Below are 18153 nucleotides of genomic sequence, written 5' to 3'. Positions count from 1 at the left end.
CCACTGGTACTTGGTTCTCTGTATAGGAGAACCTCGTACTGAAGATTCCAAAACCCGGATTGGGAAGAGCCAGGAACCTTCTAGTGCACTTGTGCAGCCCCTGGTCGTGACCAGCACACTCCAGGCTCTGACCTGTGCTCCAACCTCACAATCGAGTCAGTGGTACCTGCTACAACCTTCGTGTACCTGGCTCACCTTTCTAGCTTCTCCAGTGACAGCCTCTACTCCAAAATAAATGGGCAGGTGTTCAGTGTGTTGTTTTCTAGAGCAGAATTTGATGTTCTTTCTTTCAGTTATACCCCAGAGCTCCAGCAGACGACGCTCTGGGGAGCCTGATTCTGTCTGTTCTCCAGAGCCCTCTTACCTGTCCGCATTTTTTACTTGGGACAAAACATACTCTCAACTCACACTCTTTTATCTGTGAAAGGACAAAGAGTAATGCATTCTAAGAACTTTGCTTAGCATACACATGGAAAGTGCATATATTCCATGTGTATAAATACATAAAAATTAACCAATAAAGAATAATACAAGATAGGAATGTAGAAAGTGATTTTATGCATGCTAATTTTCTTATGAGAACCTGTTACTTCTCACCGAAATTAAAATCTGGAGATTCTCTTAAAGGCAAGTTTTCCCAAAGTCCCCAATTTACCTGCCATCTTCTTTGAACTTATTCTAAACTGGAATTTCAGTCTTTCTTAAAAGATGATTGAAGAGGGTAGAATTTGCTTGACTGACTGACTATCTGTTAGAATCACTTTGCATCACAGGGTTTGGACTTTTTTCCAGGAGAGCTACCTCTGTTGGTTCAGAATACACTTAACACTGCCTTGAAAATGTCCCTTAGCCAGATTTAATTGAATCATGTCAAAAACCAATCTCTGCTAAGTAAATATTAACTAATTATATGGCCCTGAATTTAGTCCTTGTTTCCTACATTAAATTTTCCTAAGTCCGCAGATGTAGTCATTCAGCTACAATCTCCTGCAGAAGGTCAAGTGTGGTTTGGCGACATACAGTGGTACCCCACTGATGGTGACCTTGTGGAGACCTTGTAGATGAACAGAAAATCAAGATGGAATCTTCCTAATGATGCCCTATGTTAATTCTTTAAGGAATCATAAGGGGGTGGCTGAACGACCAGAGGCAAAATTCAGTGCACTGTTGAAAAGTATGAACACAAACAATTCCTGACATCCTTCTCCTGCTGCTGCCTGTTGGAACAACACACACACAGAGTAGAGAGGATAACATGGGAGCAGCGGGGGGCGGGGGGGACTTACCTCTCCTTTGCTTAGAATAAGAAAAGGAGGGGACTTCCCTGGTGACGCAGTGGTTAAGACTACACACTCGCAATGCAGGGGGCCTGGGTTTGATCCCTGGTTGGGGAACTAGATCCCACATGCATGCTGCAACTAAGAGTTCACAAGTTCACAGCTAAGGAGCCCATCTGCCGCAACTAAGACCCAGCGCAACCAACTAAATAAATATTAAAAAAAAAAAGAATAAGAAAAGGAGCAAACTAAGGGGGAAAACATGCGCAAAGATGTCAAATGGCTGGGGCCATTTGTCAGAGCACGGCAAGGGATCAAGGTGCAGCAGAGATCATGAAAGACTGGCTAGGAACCACGAGTTTTCTAAAGAAAAGTCCTTTACAAATGGAAAGAGTGTGCTCCGGAATCAATGAGATGTGAGCAGAGCGTCTGAGTCAGTGAAGCTGAGGACCAGGCTGTCAGTGAAACTTCACATCCTGGGTCAGCAGACGGGGCACATAACTGAGGGCGAAGAACAGGAAAGCAAAGAGGAATCACGGCTCTGGCCCTGGTGTGCTGGGCATCACCCTTCAGCCCCAGGAGAGGGAAGACCCAGGTCAATCAGAATTGGGTGTACTCTTCTGGGCAGCCCAGGCACCAAGCCAGGACGGGACAACACAGGCACATGTAAAGGAGAAATATACAGATGCTGGGCGGAGCAGCCATTTCCGCCCCCCCTTCTGAATGAGGCAGTGTATAAATAAACAGAACTAACACAAACAACAAAATTACAGCTCCCTTGTGTTGGGCTAAGGCTTTATGCCAGGTACTTTAAAAGATAAGACCAGGTTTACTCACAGCAGCTGGAACACAAGACCGCGTATCCCCCTTCTCATTACTTACTACAGATGGTGGCAGTGGAGGCACCACTTCAGCTAAGGCCAGATCTCAGGTCCCTTGAGCCTCATACTTCCAGGTCAGGATCGTGACCTCAAGAAGTCCCCTCCTGGCAGATCACCAAGCTGTTTGCTGTGCCCCAGCCTGACGCTACTACAGTGGGTAGCACTGACCCCTCAGGACGTTACCGGGAAATATTCAACTCCTGCTGTTTCTCCCTGGTGTATGGCTAAGAGCTACCAGGGGATTAGTAATTATTAGTTAGTACGTGTGATATATGTTATGTCAGCTATTTTTCTTTTTCTTTTTCTGTTTCCTTTTCAATAGCCAATACCAAAAGGACTGATTTGATTTTTGTTTTTAAGGCAGCTGGCTTTGAGGTTGAATCGTGTGATGATTTGGTTCTGAACAGTAACAGATGAGGGTGAGAGGTCAACCGTTTCCCTGGATTTGATCAATGGCAGGAGTTTGATGGCAAATTAAATGCCAGATAAAACTGTCAGATGATTCTGAGAATCGATACTTACTGGGAAAAGTCGTTTGAGCCTTTAATGATCACATTGGCTCCCAAGGGAAATAATTCTAGAGTCTGTTCAGACCTTAGGGTAGTAATGCATAAAATCAATGTGAGGATGATTTAAAATAAGGTCACTGATTACGCTGTTATTGATCAGTAGCATATTCAGCACCTACACTGTCTTGTTTCTCAAAGAAGGGACCACAGAACCATCAGAATTGAGACTGTGGAAATGCAGAGTCCCAGGCCCCACCCACGCCTCCTGAATCAGACTGCCTGAGGGTGGGCCATGCAGATCTGCATTTTATTAAGTCTCTCAGGTGACTGTGGGGAATATTGCACCCTGAGGACGGCCAACCTACAGTCTTTTCCCTCCACCAGGCAGATGTCTCCCAGACAGAAAATAAAGCCATGCCCACGGGCTAAGCATAGTATCACGGCAGTGGATATGTAGGTCAAAGTGCATATGCTTTGGGTTGAATTTGTAAAGCAGGTATCAGTTATTACTGGATTATTTAATGTATTTGCAATATTCTGCCTTGACTCTCCTCTATGTGGAGGTGGTTTAAGTTTGCAAATCAGGACAGCACTGCAGTTACAGGTCACGTCAGGGTCTGGGGCTGAAGGTGAGCAGAGAAGTCAGTGGCACCATCACTTCTCTCGAGTTTTTCTCCATCACCTTCACCAGCTCTTTCCTGCTTTTGCCCACCCTTTAAATAGTGGCATTTCCCAACACTGTTCTCAGCAAAAGGCTCTTTCTCCAAGAGCATCACTTAAAATATGCTGATGCCTCCCTGATCTGTGCTTATGGCCCAACCTATGGCCTCAGCATCAGATCCACGTTTCTGCCTGCCTGTTGGACAGAGCCACCTGGCTCTCCCATGGGAGAGACCTCAAACTCAGCGTGCCCCAAATCGAACTCACTGTCTTCTGTCTTCCCTCCTCCCGTTTAAAATGACTTTTTTGGCTAAGAGCCTGGGCTCTGGACACTAACCACCCAGGTTTCCATCCTTCATTAATATTCCCTTGGGCTATTGCTTAACTGCCCTGTGCCTCATTTTTCTCATCTGTAAAATGGGAGTAATGACTTCCTCATAGGGTTAATGTGCAGATTAAATGCGATAACCGCGCATAAATAACTTAGGTCAGTGCCTGACCCAGGGCAGGTATTCAGTATATCTTAGCCATTTTTATTATTCATTCCTTTATCAAATATTGATTGAGCTCCCTGCTGTGTGTCAGATACTACTTCTTTTTTTTTTTTTAATTATTTATTTATTTATTTATTTATTTATGGCTGTGTTGGGTCTTCGTTTCTGTGCAAGGGCTTTCTCTAGTTGCGGCAAGCGGGGGCCACTCTTCATCACGGTATGCGGGCCTCTCACTATCGCGGCCTCTCTTGTTGCGGAGCACAGGCTCCAGACGCACAGGCTCAGTAGTTGTGGCTCACTGGCCTAGTTGATCCGCGGCATGTGGGATCTTCCCAGCCCAGGGCTCGAACCCGTGTCCCCTGCATTGGCAGGCAGATTCTCAACCACTGCGCCACCAGGGAAGCCCCCACTACTTCTGACTTATGTTTCCCAAATTAGACACTGTCAAAATTCCAAGTCTCCACATGAAACTGCATCCCATTCGTGCTTTAATCTCAATGCTACTTTATGAAGGTAGCACTAATTTGCCCAAATTAAACTTTAGAAAGGGGTGTTCTCTAAGTAATTCACATTGTCTTAATAAACAGGGAATATAACATCTCTTACAAAGGCAAGAAAAGACCAGTAAGATTAAAAAACATTCTCCAAAACCTACTCTGATCTCAAGAAAGTGAGGTCTAACTGTTGAACCATAGGAAAGTGTCATTTTTGAGTTAAAAAGTCGCTAATATTGGCAATCTTATGGTTTAACCTAATACTTGGCAGGGTACCTGGAACATGGCAGGTATCTCTCAATACAAAAAGAATTTCCAAACCTAGGTCCCCGATTCTGGGAGTAGTCTGTAATATACTAAGAGAAATGTATCTCAGATAAACCTTATTTTTAAAAAATAAGGTTTCAGACCTTGTAAACTCCTAAAACAACCTGAGAAGCATTGGAAGGCAGTGACGAGAATGGGGGTCAGGATTCAGACGGGCTAGATTCAAAACCTACTTCAGCAGCTTATTTTATCCCTGTGTTGCTGGATAAGGCAGCTAACTCTTATTAGACAACCTGCTTCATCAGCTTCCATTTCCCCATCCGTAAAAAAGGAATAATTATAACAGTTTGATCTTTGTGATGCTCTGAGATAACATGAAAAGTAGAAAAGATTTTATAAGCCACCAAGTGCATAACAATGAAAGGTAGTGTTAGTATTTTAGCACCAGATAGAACTGTCTACAGTATGCATAGGAATTGCCTTTGGCAGCTGCACAAATACAACAGTCACCTGTGATAGGCCGCTGCGCCTCTGAGGCTCGGCTTTCTCTCCTGTAGAGGGAGAAGAGTGGGGTGCAATGTCGCCAGGGCTCCTTCAGATCCCCCCATTCTATGGGATGAGGAAATTATGGTTTCTTCTTCCACAGGGCTGGCAAGTTCTTCTCAAGGCTCTTGGGTAGGCGGGTCTCTCCTTGGCCTGCTCGACTCCTTGCATCTCAGAGGCAGAAGGGGCTCCTGTCTTACGCATGAGGAGCGTATACGTATTTTTCTTTGTCTGCAGCAGGTTTCGTTGAGAACAGGGCACTCAAACCTCCCACCTCTGTGTAGCCCAGAGGACTGGGCTCATAGACTTGGAACACCTTCATCAAGGTTTAAATGGGTGAGCACAGAGGGAGGCGCTTTGCAAATGGTAAAGCGCTAGATAGATGTTGATCTCTGGAGTTGGCGGCCCTGACAGGTTTAATACATCGCCCTTCACTAGGTGTGCCTTTTTTTAATCTGTAGCATCTGTACATTTTGAAGAAACAACCTTCAGGTTATCTTATCACCCTCAGCTGGTGCCAACACTGGGTGCTACTGTTTCCCTGTAGATGCTCTCCAGGGAGCCAGACTTTCATCAACACCATCTCTGAGATTTATTTCTACTTCTTTCAGCCAGAGCATAAAACAGGGGGAAAGAAAAAGGAAACAAACAGCTTTCTTCCACTCTCTTCCACTTCTAACCCTTGATAGCCTGGATTCTCTTCCCTCTGCCTTGAGACCCTTAGAAAAGGGAGTGGGGAAAGGCAAGAAGATTACCTAGGAGAGCAGGATTGGGTAGGAGAAAACCCCGAAGAGAGGATTTAGAAGAACGGTGCACTGTGAGAACGCTGTAAAAGGAATCAGACCTTTTGTCCCTGGCGTCCCATTTCCTCACGGGCTGTGCTCCTAGTGTGCGCAGCTGGAACACGATGGGAAGGAAATGCAAAAGGAGGCTCCCCCTGCCCCCAGGAACAAGGGTGCCTGCACCTTTGTGCGGTGAACGTGTTTGGGACGAGGGAGCCTCGGAAGTCTGGACAATTTGGGTTCTTTGCTTATCTGGGCATCTAAAGGTCAGGGAAACATAAAGCAGAAGATGGCAGAGAACCCAAGAGAATGATGGGGTGGAAGGACCAGCAGATACATGAAAAACCAAACCAAACCAAATGACAACAAAAAAGAAAGATAGTTCAGTCCAGAAAATGTACAGAAAAATAGGTATAGACTCAAATTCCATTATAACTAAATTCTCTGTAATGCAAAAGATATCTAAGTTTTTGAAAAAAACTCCCAAGCAATGATCAACTTATTTAAATTTAAAAAATTATTTGTGAAGTCTCCTGAACTTGTTTATAATGGAATTTGAGTTCTTATTCTCTTAAAAAAAACAAACACTGAAAATTTGGGGAGTGACATGACACTCAGGAACATACATCGGGGTTGAAACAAATGCAGAAACAGAAAAAAATGTATTTCCAGCAGAAAAGAAACACCATTTCCAGGAACTTCAGGGTGAAGGTGGGAGAGAACTGGGCTCCGATTGTGCAGCAGAAACAAAGAGGGACTTGGCCTCGGGGTGTGTGGGAGGCCAGTGTGCCCGCTGGAGGGGTGAGTGAGTGAGTGGGCAGGCATTGGCTGACCAGTGGCTGACCCAGGCTGCATGCTTACTGCTTACAAAAGAGAATCTTGGCATCACAACTTGAAAACCTTTATGTTGGACGAGGTGGATCAGGAAAAGAGGGAGAAAAGGGTAGCATCACGGCCTTGGCCATGAGTGGCTGCATGGCCTGTGACGTGGGTCCTAGTCCTGCTCTCCTGTACTGCCTGTGAGGCCTTGGGCAAGTCATTAGACCTCAGATATTTGGTCCATGAAGAGGGGAAAAGGATATTTGCTCCCATCACTTCACAGGAATGTTATGAGGATTAAACAGGGCACCACTACCCAGAGGACAAAGTGCTCTGGGAACTCTGAAGCCGTCTACAGGCAGAAGGGTTTACTGCTGTGTTCTTGTGATGGGCTCTCTGGTGATCAAAGAGTCGGATGCTCTCACTTCCACGCGTTTGCCTCCTATTTTAGGTGTGTTTTGATCCAGGTGGGAGAGCGGGAAGCACACAGAAGGTGCTCCCACACCTGTGTGACCTGAAACCCAAGCTCGCAGGGTTGGGTCATGCTTCTGCTGTCTTTCCCCCCTTGCCTCTGGGACACCCTGCCTAGAAAGGGCCCTCTTCCCAGCCCCAGGCTGAACGCTGCAAGAACAGACAGATGAGGAAGATAAAGAGTTGATCTTGATGTGCGAGAGCCCCTGGGGAATCAAACTCCCTCTAGCGCTAGGAGTTTTCCTGCCCTGGGCAGGGGATCTGTGTCGCCTCCCTGACGGCTGGTGTCCTGTGGTCTGCACTGACACTGTTGGTCTTTGGGGACCGTGGAATCAGGAGATACCGAGTCTCCCAGCACTTTTTGTTTTAAGGGCGCCTCAGTGGCAGGGGCGAGGGACTGAGCTGTCTGGCCCTCCTCGTGGTCACCGTCGCCCTCTCTCTGCGGTGCTTCTTATCCCAGGGAGCCAGCGGAGGCTTCTGTTAGGTGGGCTCCTCGGCGCTCCTCCTGGCTCCTCCCCGAGCCCTCCCGCGGGAGCCCCTGGGAGAGACAGCTGCGCATTGTGGCCTCGCAGAAGTGCCGTTACCAGGAACCCACGGCCACTGCCTCTTCTCTCGCTGTTTCTCTTGCTCAGCAGTGATGGGGTGGGAGCAGGAGCACGGGGGGGACCATCAGGGGCTCTTGGGAGCGGGCCTGTGTGCTGCTGTGCGGCCTCCAGACTTGCTCTTCCGTCCCCCCCTGTGAGAAGGCAGCTGGGAGCCATGATCCCGCCCGCCTGGGCCTCGGGCCTGCTCTGTGCCCTGGCCTTGGGCGAGAGGCGTGGAGGGGCTTCTGTGAGGGCGCCGGAAGACAGGAAGATCCACCAGAAAACCTGACAGGTTCAGGTGTCCCCCGTCCCTACGTACCAGCTCCCTTTCTTTTCAAACGTCTCCCATCACTTCACCCACTGCTTGACATCGTTACGTGGATTCCCGCAGAAGGGCGTCCCGGACGTTACTCCGAATAAAAAGCTGCCTGCCGTGAAACGAGCTGCTGGAAGACCAGCTGGTAATGAATTTTTAGTTCCTGCACTGAGCACCGTTCGCTTCTTGCTTTCATCCGTTTTGCTAAATTTTCCCCCGGGGGCGTTTTCTGCACGTCGGGGTTGGAGGTGAGAGGTTTCCTCTTTGAGAATCCGCCTTGGTGAAGAGGCAGAGTTGGAGAGTTCTCATTGCTGTCATTTTCTCTTTCTTTCTTCCCTCCCTCCCTCCCTTCCCTCTGAGGAAAACAGACTTTAACCTCAAGTCCTTCTGTGCTTTGTGGGCTTTTCTTGATCCACCAAACCTTCCCTTTAGTTAAATAATCACAGTCCTTCTTTACCCTACGCATTTCCCTTTCTAACTCTAGAATCTTCTTTAACCCTCTCCAAGATTTCTGCTTCTTCACATTGGACCTTTTTCTAGTGCTAAATCATTATATCAAATTCCTTTTCCAAAAAGAGTCCGCTCTGATATTCACCAGGGCCAGGGGCTGGAGGACTTGTGGGTGAAGATGGGGCAGCGGCGGGAGCTGGCGGAGGAAAGCGCAGGGCTGGCGGGCAGAGGGCTCTGCTTCTCCCGTCCCAGTTACTGGTCTGTCCCTATCAGTGACTCAGGACCCTCCTCCTCATCCCCCCTCGATACTGAATGGATACAGAAGCTATCTTTAGTCTTCATATCCATTTCTTGATTATGCTCGCCAAGAGTTCATTTTTTAGGAAAAGCAAGTTGCAGGGATAAGGTTCTGGATTGTGATCATTAATGGAAAGGGAAATTACATATTCATCCCCAAGATATGCAGTTATCGTCCTCTTAAAGACAATCTAAAAGGTTTTAGCATTACTAGTTATTATTTTCATCAAGGATTTTCTCCCATCTCTTAGCGCTCCTGCAGCTTGGGCCCAGCACTCTCTCCGTTGCGCTCAGCTTTTTCATTAAGCGGCTGCCTGCCTGGGCCGAGACCATTGCTGGTGTTGCCCTGGCAGCAGAGATGCTGCAGCCTCCTAAGGCCACTGTGTTCTGGGGCCGACGTGTGAGGTGTGTGTGGGAGAGAAGGGCCAGCTGTGTGCCGGCGAGAAGGCTCTGAGTTTTACGGGGCTTGGTTATGGCTGTTCCTCAACAGTGCGTGTCTTTTAATTTAGCCATGGTCAGACCCTGCTGAAACCAGGAGAGAGCCTGTGTGTGTGCGTGTGTGTGTCTTTAGATGAACATTAATTCTGTGGAGATAAGACCCTATAAGCAGCCTAAAAATTACATACCTAGAAAATGACGTTTTGCTTTCAGAGGTTTCAAAGTCACCTGGATACAGTAAAACGTAAACCACTGAAACAGCCCAACCTTACAAGACACATAGATTGAGTTGATCTGTCAGAATTTCAGTAATTAAAAAAGGGTCCAACAATAACTGAAAAGTGCAGGCTTATCTGAGTTTTAAGCGTAGCCTTTCGGAGCCCACAGACAAAAGTCTCACTGTGTGTGAGGCCCTGCTGCTTCAGGCGGTCTCCAGGCCTTCCTCTTTTGATTCCAAGGTGGAGCAGACCCCTTTTTGTCACGTAACAGTCCTCCCCACCCTCCCTGCCGCCCAGGATTGAGCCTTCCCAATTACCCTGAGTTTTGTGGGGAAGCCCTCAAAGACTTTTTTCTTATCCCAGCAGTAAGTGACACAATCAGTCCATCTCAAGCCCCCCCTTTCGGTGCCCCCAGACCAGTGCTGAGGAGACCTGACTATTCATCTGGGCTGCCTAATGGTTTCCCTGTGAGCTGTTTCTGGAGAATGCAGGCGATAATGGCAAAGAGAGAGGCTGCAACTGTGTTGTCTCTCTCTTCTGGGAACTTCTTTTCTGAAGCAACTGAATGAGACCTCTGCAGGCGAGGGTGGCGGCCTCTCCTTCAGAACGCCTGGCCTGTTTCCCAGTGTGAAACATTCCCCAAATATGCAACTTCGTGAGCGTCGCAGCAGCCTGAGCCCAGAGCCGCCTGCCGCCAGGAGAGCTGGCACCCCACTGGGATGTGGGAGTGCGGGCATGGCTTGCCCGGGCCCCTCGTGCAGGCCCTGGGTTTGCCAGATGCCAGGCAGGCCCGGCCCCTGCTTACGTTGTCAGTCGTCTGGGGCGAGAATCTGGCCAACAGTCGGCTGTGATGAGAGCTTGAAGCTTCTCTCTCTCTCTTTACATCCCTTTCTTCATTCAAATCCCATCCTGTAAAAAGGCTTTTGTTGAAGGAGCAGCCGTGGCATCTTGGTGCATGTCTGTGTCACTGCTGTCCGTATTTCCAAAGATGGGCAGAAAAAACATCCTTGGTTGAATTCCTGAGCCAACAGGTCCAAAAACTGACTTGGAAGGAGTAGAGGTAAACGGCAGCTGTCACGTGGCATTTGTGTTGTTTGCAAGTGATGAAGCCAAAGAGGAAAGGAGCTTCTTGAGGATGGTAAGAACCCCCTTCCAGGGGGTTTGGCAGGAGGGTCCTCACTGCGTGTCTCGGGGAGACGGTGCTGGGGCAGAAGCTCAGGCGGTGCTGGGCTTTTGTGCTTGGACTTGCATTTGGGAGGGTGCAGCTAGCAGGGTCTGGGCATTGTGGAGATCACTTAGGAAAGAAAGGAGCTCTGGGGAAGGAGCCGCTTCCATGTACCTCGCTGGATCTACTTTTGTGGGTTCCTACAGAGTAGAGCCATGACCACAGCCCTACCTTGGCATTATGCTGCCTGAGGCTTTGGGTGCCAAAAAGAGTCACATCAAAAGTACGATCAAGGAAATGAACACTCACTTTTCCTTGGTCTTAAGCTTTCGCTTAATTTTATCTCAACTTAAGCACCTCTGAAGCTCCTGAAGTCTTTGTTTCAAAGGAGGCCACTGATGGAAGGACCTAGAAAAGGGATGGTTTTCTATGTTTTGCTGATTGTCATTTTATCATTTGCTTATTCAGTTTGATGTTCTTTTGCTTTAGCTTGAAATGCACATGCTCGTCAAAAGCAAAAACAACTAAGCGAAAAAGCCACGTCTAATAAATTACAGACTTGAGCATTCACAATAAACAAATGTTCTTTCCCATGGCTTAGTTGAATTATTTTTCTTGAGGCTTAGTCCTTCACCTGTTCAAACTGGGTGACATTGTTCTGTTCTGGAGTTTCTTCATTTTCAGGCATTTGTAGTAAAACATCATATACCTTCCCTTAACTTTACCCTCTTTTATGTGGGTGTTCTGTCACCTTCGCTTTTTTTTTCTTCTTTTTGCCAATATTCTTCTCCTAATGCTTTCTGAGTTCTTGCTTCTTTAAGCACATCTCTGATTTTATTCCTTTGGATTTTTCCCAAGCTCTCCCTTGGCATTCGATGTCTGCACCATGTCTGTTTTTCCAAACCCTCATCCACAGAGCAGTGAGGCGGAGGAGTCAGGAGCCTGGGTGCAGGTCCTGGCTTGACCACTTCTTAGTTCTGTGACTTGGGGCTAGTTAGTTCTCCTCTATAGGCTTCACTGTCCTCAGCAGTAAAAGGGGATAATCATGGTACCTATGTCATAGAGCTCTTCTGCGGACTAAATGAGTTAGTACTTGTGAGGCGCTTGTAACAGTGCCTGAAACCATTATTTAGTTTGGGCTTTTTCCATTTCTAATGTGGGGTTTACTGGTAAATATTAGCTGTTAGCAAAGATAAGACAATGGAGGAAAATGGGCTTGTCAATGTGATGGTGGTAAGTATTTCAACATATTCTGTTTCTATAGTACTTCTGGTCCTTGATGGAAAAAAGCCCTAACTAAAGCCACCTTCTTTTTTTCTTAACCTCTTTATTGAGATTCAATTCACACACCATAAAATTCACCCCTTTAAAGTGTGCTGTTCAACGGTTTTGATACACTGCATTAATAACTTTTTTTTAATTTCTGGGAAAATATATATAAAAAACAAAATTTGCCATTTTAACCATTACTAGATGTACAATTCAGTGGCATTAATTACATTCACAATGTTATGCAACATCACTGCTATTCCCAAAACTTTTTCATCAGCCCAAAGAGAAACTCGTACCCATTAAGCAGTAACTCCCCAATCCCTCCCCCTGCAGCCTCTGGTAAATCTCTCATCTGCTCTCTGACTCTATGAATTAGCCTACTCTAGATAGTTCATGTAAATGGAATCATACAGTTATTTGTCCTTTAGTGTCTGGCCTATTTCACTTGGCATGCTTTCAAGGTTCATATTGATGCATGTATCAGAACTTCATTCCTTCTTATGGCTGAATTATATTCCATTGCATGGATAGACCATAATTTGTTTTCCAGTCATCCATCGGTGGACACTTGGGTTGGCTCCACCTTTTGGCTATTGTGAATAATGCTGCAGTGAACATGGACATACAAGTCTCTTTTCAAGTTCCTACTTTCAGTTCACCTAAAGTGGAATTGCTAGGCCATATAGAAATTCTGTTTTAGCTTTTTGAAGAACTGTTTGCCTGGAAAGCAGTTGCTTTCTGGCCATCCTCTCTTGTTTACTCTCCTTTGGTGTCTGTCTCCCTCAGATTCTATTCCATTTCCTCCTGTCACCGGAGTTTCATTGTCCTTCCTTTTCTACCATCCCAAGCACGTGTCTCCCAGCCGTGTGTCTGAGGGACACCCCTCTGCTGCTCTGTCCGTCACCCCCTGCCAGAGCATGTATCACCCACTCTGGCCATACATCCGCTTGATCACTTTCATCTCACTGTCTGAGGAGGGAGACGCTTGTAGAAGGTCATCCATAGGCCTCAGACCACTTCGGCTGGAGGTGGTTTCATGAAGTTCATAAAACCTTTCAGGTGTGGGGAGCCAGGGATGTGGAGCCAGAAGCCCCGAAGAATTTCAGCCGTCCTCAGACAGGCTCCTCCATCCCCACGTCCCCTTGCTTTCGTGGTCTCCATCCACTTTGCTTGTCTTTTTTTTTTGGCCACCCTGTCCAGAGGGAGAGTTGTTCTCCCATCTTTATTTGCTCACAGTTTCTGCACTTTTCTATGAGCAAGTGAATTAATGAATGAATACCCCAACAGACTGTAAGCCTGCCTCAGACAGACATTCTGGTTGTTGGGCTAATTGTTAGCTGGGGTTTCTGGATGTCATTCATTTCATAGTAAGGCTCCTAGTTAATCTCAGCGCCATTCTCACCAGAAGAAAGGCTGATACGGAGAAACATCCCCAATTACCATGAGAAAGGAAATGTCGAGAGCCCTGTTGAGTTTTACTGGCATCCACCCCTTGTCTCAGAAGAAAACCGCCCTTAACGCGCAGAGGCAGCCTGGCGATCAACCCTGACAACTAGAGGGCTGTGAGAGCCCGTGGAACCCCGGACCATCTTGTTTGGTGACACCAATTGTGTTTCCCAGGACACTGGGGAATCCTGGAGCCCTGGGCGGCGGCGCCTCTGCTGTCCCAGAAGCAGGCGGGGCAGTTTTAATTCGGAAAAGCTATAGGTCTCCTCTTTTGTCTGTGTTTTTGTGCCTGCAGGACAAAAGATCCTTCATCACAGAAGTGACGTTTTAGAAACAGTGGTCCTGATCAACCCCTCAGATGAAGCAGTCAGCACTGAGGTAAGTATCTGGCTCCGCAGGGCCTCACACAGTGGACGGAGACCCAGCTGATGAGAGGGGCTGGGCAGGTGGCAAGAGAGGGACAAGGGACAGACAGGTTCTGGGTCCAGGGATGCTTCCGTACCCCTAGTCAGCGGCTGGTTATCTGCATCAGTACCACCCGAGACTGCCCCTTTCAGTAAGGACAGAGTGGAAGACGCTGGCCAGAACTGTAGTATTTTGTAGAGGTGAAGGGGGTGTGGAATGTGGGGTGCACCTGGAGGGTGGGCTGCTGGGATGGAGTCTGGCTGGGAGGTAGCAGGGGGAGTAGACTGCACGCCTGCAGGCTGAGACCTCCATGCCCCAAATTGGGAGAATAATGGCTTCTCAGATGCAGGCCTCCTTCAGAGCATCCTGCCCACCCCTTGTCACTGCTGAAAGGCAGGACAGCACAGCTGTCAGGAGCACGGCCTCTGCTGCCAGACTGCCTGGGTTCTGCCACTTGTTAGCTGGTGGCCTTGGGCAAGTTATTGACCATCTCTTTGTCTCATTCCACCTCTATAAAATGGAGATCATAATAGCACTGACATTTAGTTTTGTGTCCAAAAGTGTCAAGTGCTTAGAACAGAGCATGGCATATGACAACCAAAACATGTATGTTGGCTTTTCTCAGTATTAATATTTTTATTACCACTATATGAAATTGTTGCCCAAAACCCCAAGCTCATTAGCAGTCACCCCCATTCCCCCAACCACTGGCAACCATTAATCTACTTTTTGCCTCTATGGATTTTCCTATTCTGAGCACGTATTTCGGACAGTGGAATCATATGACATGTGGCCTTTTGTGTCTGGCTTACTTCACTTTACGTAGTGTTTTCCAGAGTCATCTACATCGTAGCCCATATCAGTACCTCATTCCTTTTTATGACAGAATAGTATTCCAGTGTATGGGTACCACTTTTATTTATCCATTCATCAGCTGATGGACATCTGGTTTGCTTCCACTTTGTGGCTGTCATTATATAGCCTGTTTTGATCCCACTTCATCTGCTCCAGATCAGCAGGGCCTCTCTGACAATCCATGAAGGTACAAGGTGAGGCAGGTGATGGGCTAGCAATCTGTCTTTGGCCATCAGAATCAGGAAGTAGATACAACTTGAAAAAAGCTGGAGGTTGAATACATGTGCAGGCAGATTGCCTGGAACAGCTGTGAGAAATGAAGAAGGAAAAAAATGAGGAATTTCTTTAAGGAACCCAAGCTTGCCTATGGAGCAGATGGAGCTGGAACAATTACTTCGGTACACGTGCATTTCCCTGGACTCTGGGGTTCGTGGGGACAGTGGGTCACGTCCTGTTTACTTTGCATCCCTCCCTTAGTGCCTAGCATGATGCCTGGCAGTCACTTTGTGCTGAACTGAGTTGGGCTCAGAATGAATAACCTTGGTGCTTGGAGTGGTATTTCTGCTGAAGGACAGGCTGGCTCCCTGCCACTTAAAGAACAGGGAGTTCTTTCGTGCAAACCGTTTACGATTCTATTTAAAAGATTCCCAATCAGGGCAGCCTTTTGTTTATGTTCAAGTTCAACGTTAGGCACCTTGCTGCTCCCATTGGAGACTGCTTTTGGAGCTGTGTGTTCGGTGTGTGGCTTGGCAGGAAAGGGGTCCTGGGTGGGAGGGGCTGACTTGGGACCCTAGCTGGAAACCTATGTTTCCTGAGGCAGCAGTTGGGAGACCTGGACTGTACTTGATGAGTCAGCCTGTGAGATATTCATGTCTCACTGACTGCACGCTGCTAGTATGCACGCTGCTAGTGGGCACAGCTGTGCAACAAATGATTGCCAGCTGTGGAGACTGCTTTGAAAAAGACAAGGAAACTAAGGGGAGAAAGTTAACTCCTACTACTGTCTTGGTGGTAGCCAGATTTGGAAAATGGCATTCATGGGCAGCTGGTGACCACAGTCATTGGCTCCGTCCAACACCCCAGGGGCAACGTGAATACCGGGGAACGCATAATTCTTGTTGGTAAGAAACTTCAAGAGCTCCAAGGGCCAGCCTGACCCCGAAGGTGGGATTCCAGTGCCCCCCGTGGCTCATGCTCCCCGTGCTTTGTTTCAGGTGCGCTTGATGATCACGGACGCCGCCCGACACAAGCTGCTCGTGTTGACGGGGCAGTGCTTTGAAAATACCGGAGAGCTCATTCTCCAGTCCGGCTCTTTCTCCTTCCAGAACTTCATAGAGATTTTCACCGATCAAGAGGTAGGCTCCTGTCTGGGAGTATCCAAGCTTTACAGTTGCTCGGTTATTGTTGTAGCCTTAGGCTGATCTTTGAAAGCGCTCGTGGGAGATAGAAGGAGGAGGGGGTGTTGCACTCCTTTGAAATAAGTGAAACCGCGTGGTGCAGTGTCCTGCAGTCCTGTGGCTCACCACCCGAGGAATTTAGAGCGCTCATCTATAATTAATTGGAACCATTCTGAATGTGCCCGAGATACAGATGGAGGGGGGTTGGAACAGTCAGCATTTTACAGATGGCAGAGATGATGGAGAAACTTGGAATGACAGGGTCCAAAAGAAAACCCAGGTTTCCTGTTTTCTGAAATACTCCAAAGATCTCTTGGATTTTGGGTAGGATTTAACTGCCCTGATCTCTTTCAGTGCATGTACTTACTTATCCTGGTCAAATAACTTCTGATTTCTCTTACTTTTAATGCCTGGCCCCAGTGTTTGAACTTGGGCTGCTTGAATAGCCCAAGAAAGGGAGGCATGTAGGAAAATGGGGTGTGTCTATGGGCCATGTCCATGCCCCAAGAGAAGGATGGTTAAAGTAGCTGGACTGAAGCCTTATCATTAATATTTCTAACGAATATATCTTATTCAAGGATGATACATGTGAAGTTTTGAAAATTATAGGATACTAGTGGTATTTGGTAAAATCAGATCGAACATTTGAATTTGGTTATTTCTGCTTGAGAATTTATCTGGTTGGGAAACTTCTCTTTGCAAAATAACGCGCCTCTGTCTCCTAGTTAGAGCGACAATTCAGGGCTGTCACCATAGCAGCTTGGGGCTGCCCGTAGCTGATAGCAGATTTCTACATGGAGAGGTTGAGGGACGTGCTGACAGGAGGAGTTGCCGCATCTATTTAAAACCATCTTCCCGAGAACTTCCTGAGATGGCGGCGTCTTAGTCTCATTGCGAAGGGCCATCTGTCTTTCTGCATTCAATCTTCCTTGGCCCCGAGAGTCACAGAGAGGCCTCTGTGTACTTTCCATCATTGGCAAGAGCTGTAAATAAACTGCCCAGCTTCATTAGGTTCACCTGGAGGCTTTTTGTAGAAAGACTGATCGAATGACATCACTGTTTCTTCATTCACTGGGGAGGAATAAAAAGGAACATTTTTCTCCAGCTTTCAGAAGTTGTGATGTCATCTGGGTCCCGAGGCAGATAGCCCAGGCTCCCCCTACAGTGAAAAAGGGCCCAGGGCTCCCTCACAACCTTGTTTGATTGCATTGAGATTCCCAAGCCAGAGCTCTAATTCTCACTCTCCCTGCTGCCCTGAGATGGGCGTGTGATCACTGTTATGTCAGAATCTTACGCAAGATTGTGTCCCCAGGTTCGTGTTCTGCCCAGGGCCAGCTGGGCATCTGTCTGGTAGCTCAGAGGTCACACACACTATCAGCACCTTGGCCTGGGCAAGGGAGAGGGCTGCAGAGGCCTGGAAACAGCCCCGTGGCCCAGTACCACGGGTGGGTGGTTAACCAGCTTGCTCTAGGCTCAGTTCAGCCCCGAACCCTCAGCTCATTTACGTGAACACAGGTGCCTCTCCTACATTCCTGTGCAGTTCCACAGTTAGTTTCTAGTGGTTGGTTTCTACCCCCATGTCATTGGTTTGTCTTTTTTTTTTTTACAGTAAAATAGAACAGAGGACATATGTAAACAAAAGGGTTTGTCATTGCCAGAATTTTAAATCTGGAGGTATCACAATCCACCCATCTGGACCCCAAATAATACCTCTCTCTCTGTCTTTAAATAAGGCAGTGTCAATAAGGTCGTGTTGTGAATATTGCTGCTTAAATCATTTTTACTAGCCCACAAGAGTAGAATTTTAGCACAAGGGACTGTGCATATATCAGAATTTACCACTAATTACAGAAGAAAAAGAAGAAAAAGAAACAGCTTTAACTGGAGAATGGGAGTTCCGTGCAAGGGCTGAATTCTAATCACTGAGGCATGTTCGGAAGGGCACACGTTTTCATAATATCAGGCAGGCGTTTTAAAGGCCAGAGGCTCTGTCATATTCTCCTCTGCCGGCCCCATAACCCCCACCCCGATACTTTGGAGAAGTAATGCTCAACACACGTTAAAAGATCTCTAGAACTTTCCCTTACAGACTAGATCAGTGGTGTCAGGGGTG

General features: G+C 47.3%; 1 protein-coding gene and 1 long non-coding RNA gene across 3 annotated transcripts in view; both read left to right on the top strand.

The window, feature by feature from the left end:
* LOC309658619 overlaps positions 1-18153 on the top strand; it is a 473127-nt gene that overhangs the window by 260133 nt on the left and 194841 nt on the right. The gene's annotated exons all lie outside the window — the stretch shown is intronic.
* Positions 1-18153, top strand: part of MAP1B (microtubule associated protein 1B) — a 94161-nt gene that overhangs the window by 55961 nt on the left and 20047 nt on the right. Inside the window, exons 1-3 of one of the 2 annotated variants that reach the window (XM_082457041.1) lie at positions 10170-10638; positions 13679-13761; positions 15858-15998. In XM_082457041.1, coding sequence (XP_082313167.1) covers positions 15867-15998 — 132 coding nt within the window. In that variant the 5' untranslated portion in view covers positions 10170-10638; positions 13679-13761; positions 15858-15866. Of the gene's footprint in view, positions 1-10169; positions 10639-13678; positions 13762-15857; positions 15999-18153 lie in introns of those variants that run through there. The other variant, XM_082457040.1, reaches the window with a different exon arrangement.

Source organism: Balaenoptera physalus (assembly GCF_965194825.1).
Source record: "Balaenoptera physalus genome assembly, chromosome: 3".
In the NCBI taxonomy this organism is placed as follows: domain Eukaryota; kingdom Metazoa; phylum Chordata; class Mammalia; order Artiodactyla; family Balaenopteridae; genus Balaenoptera; species Balaenoptera physalus.
This window is presented reverse-complemented; position numbering and strand designations above follow the sequence as displayed.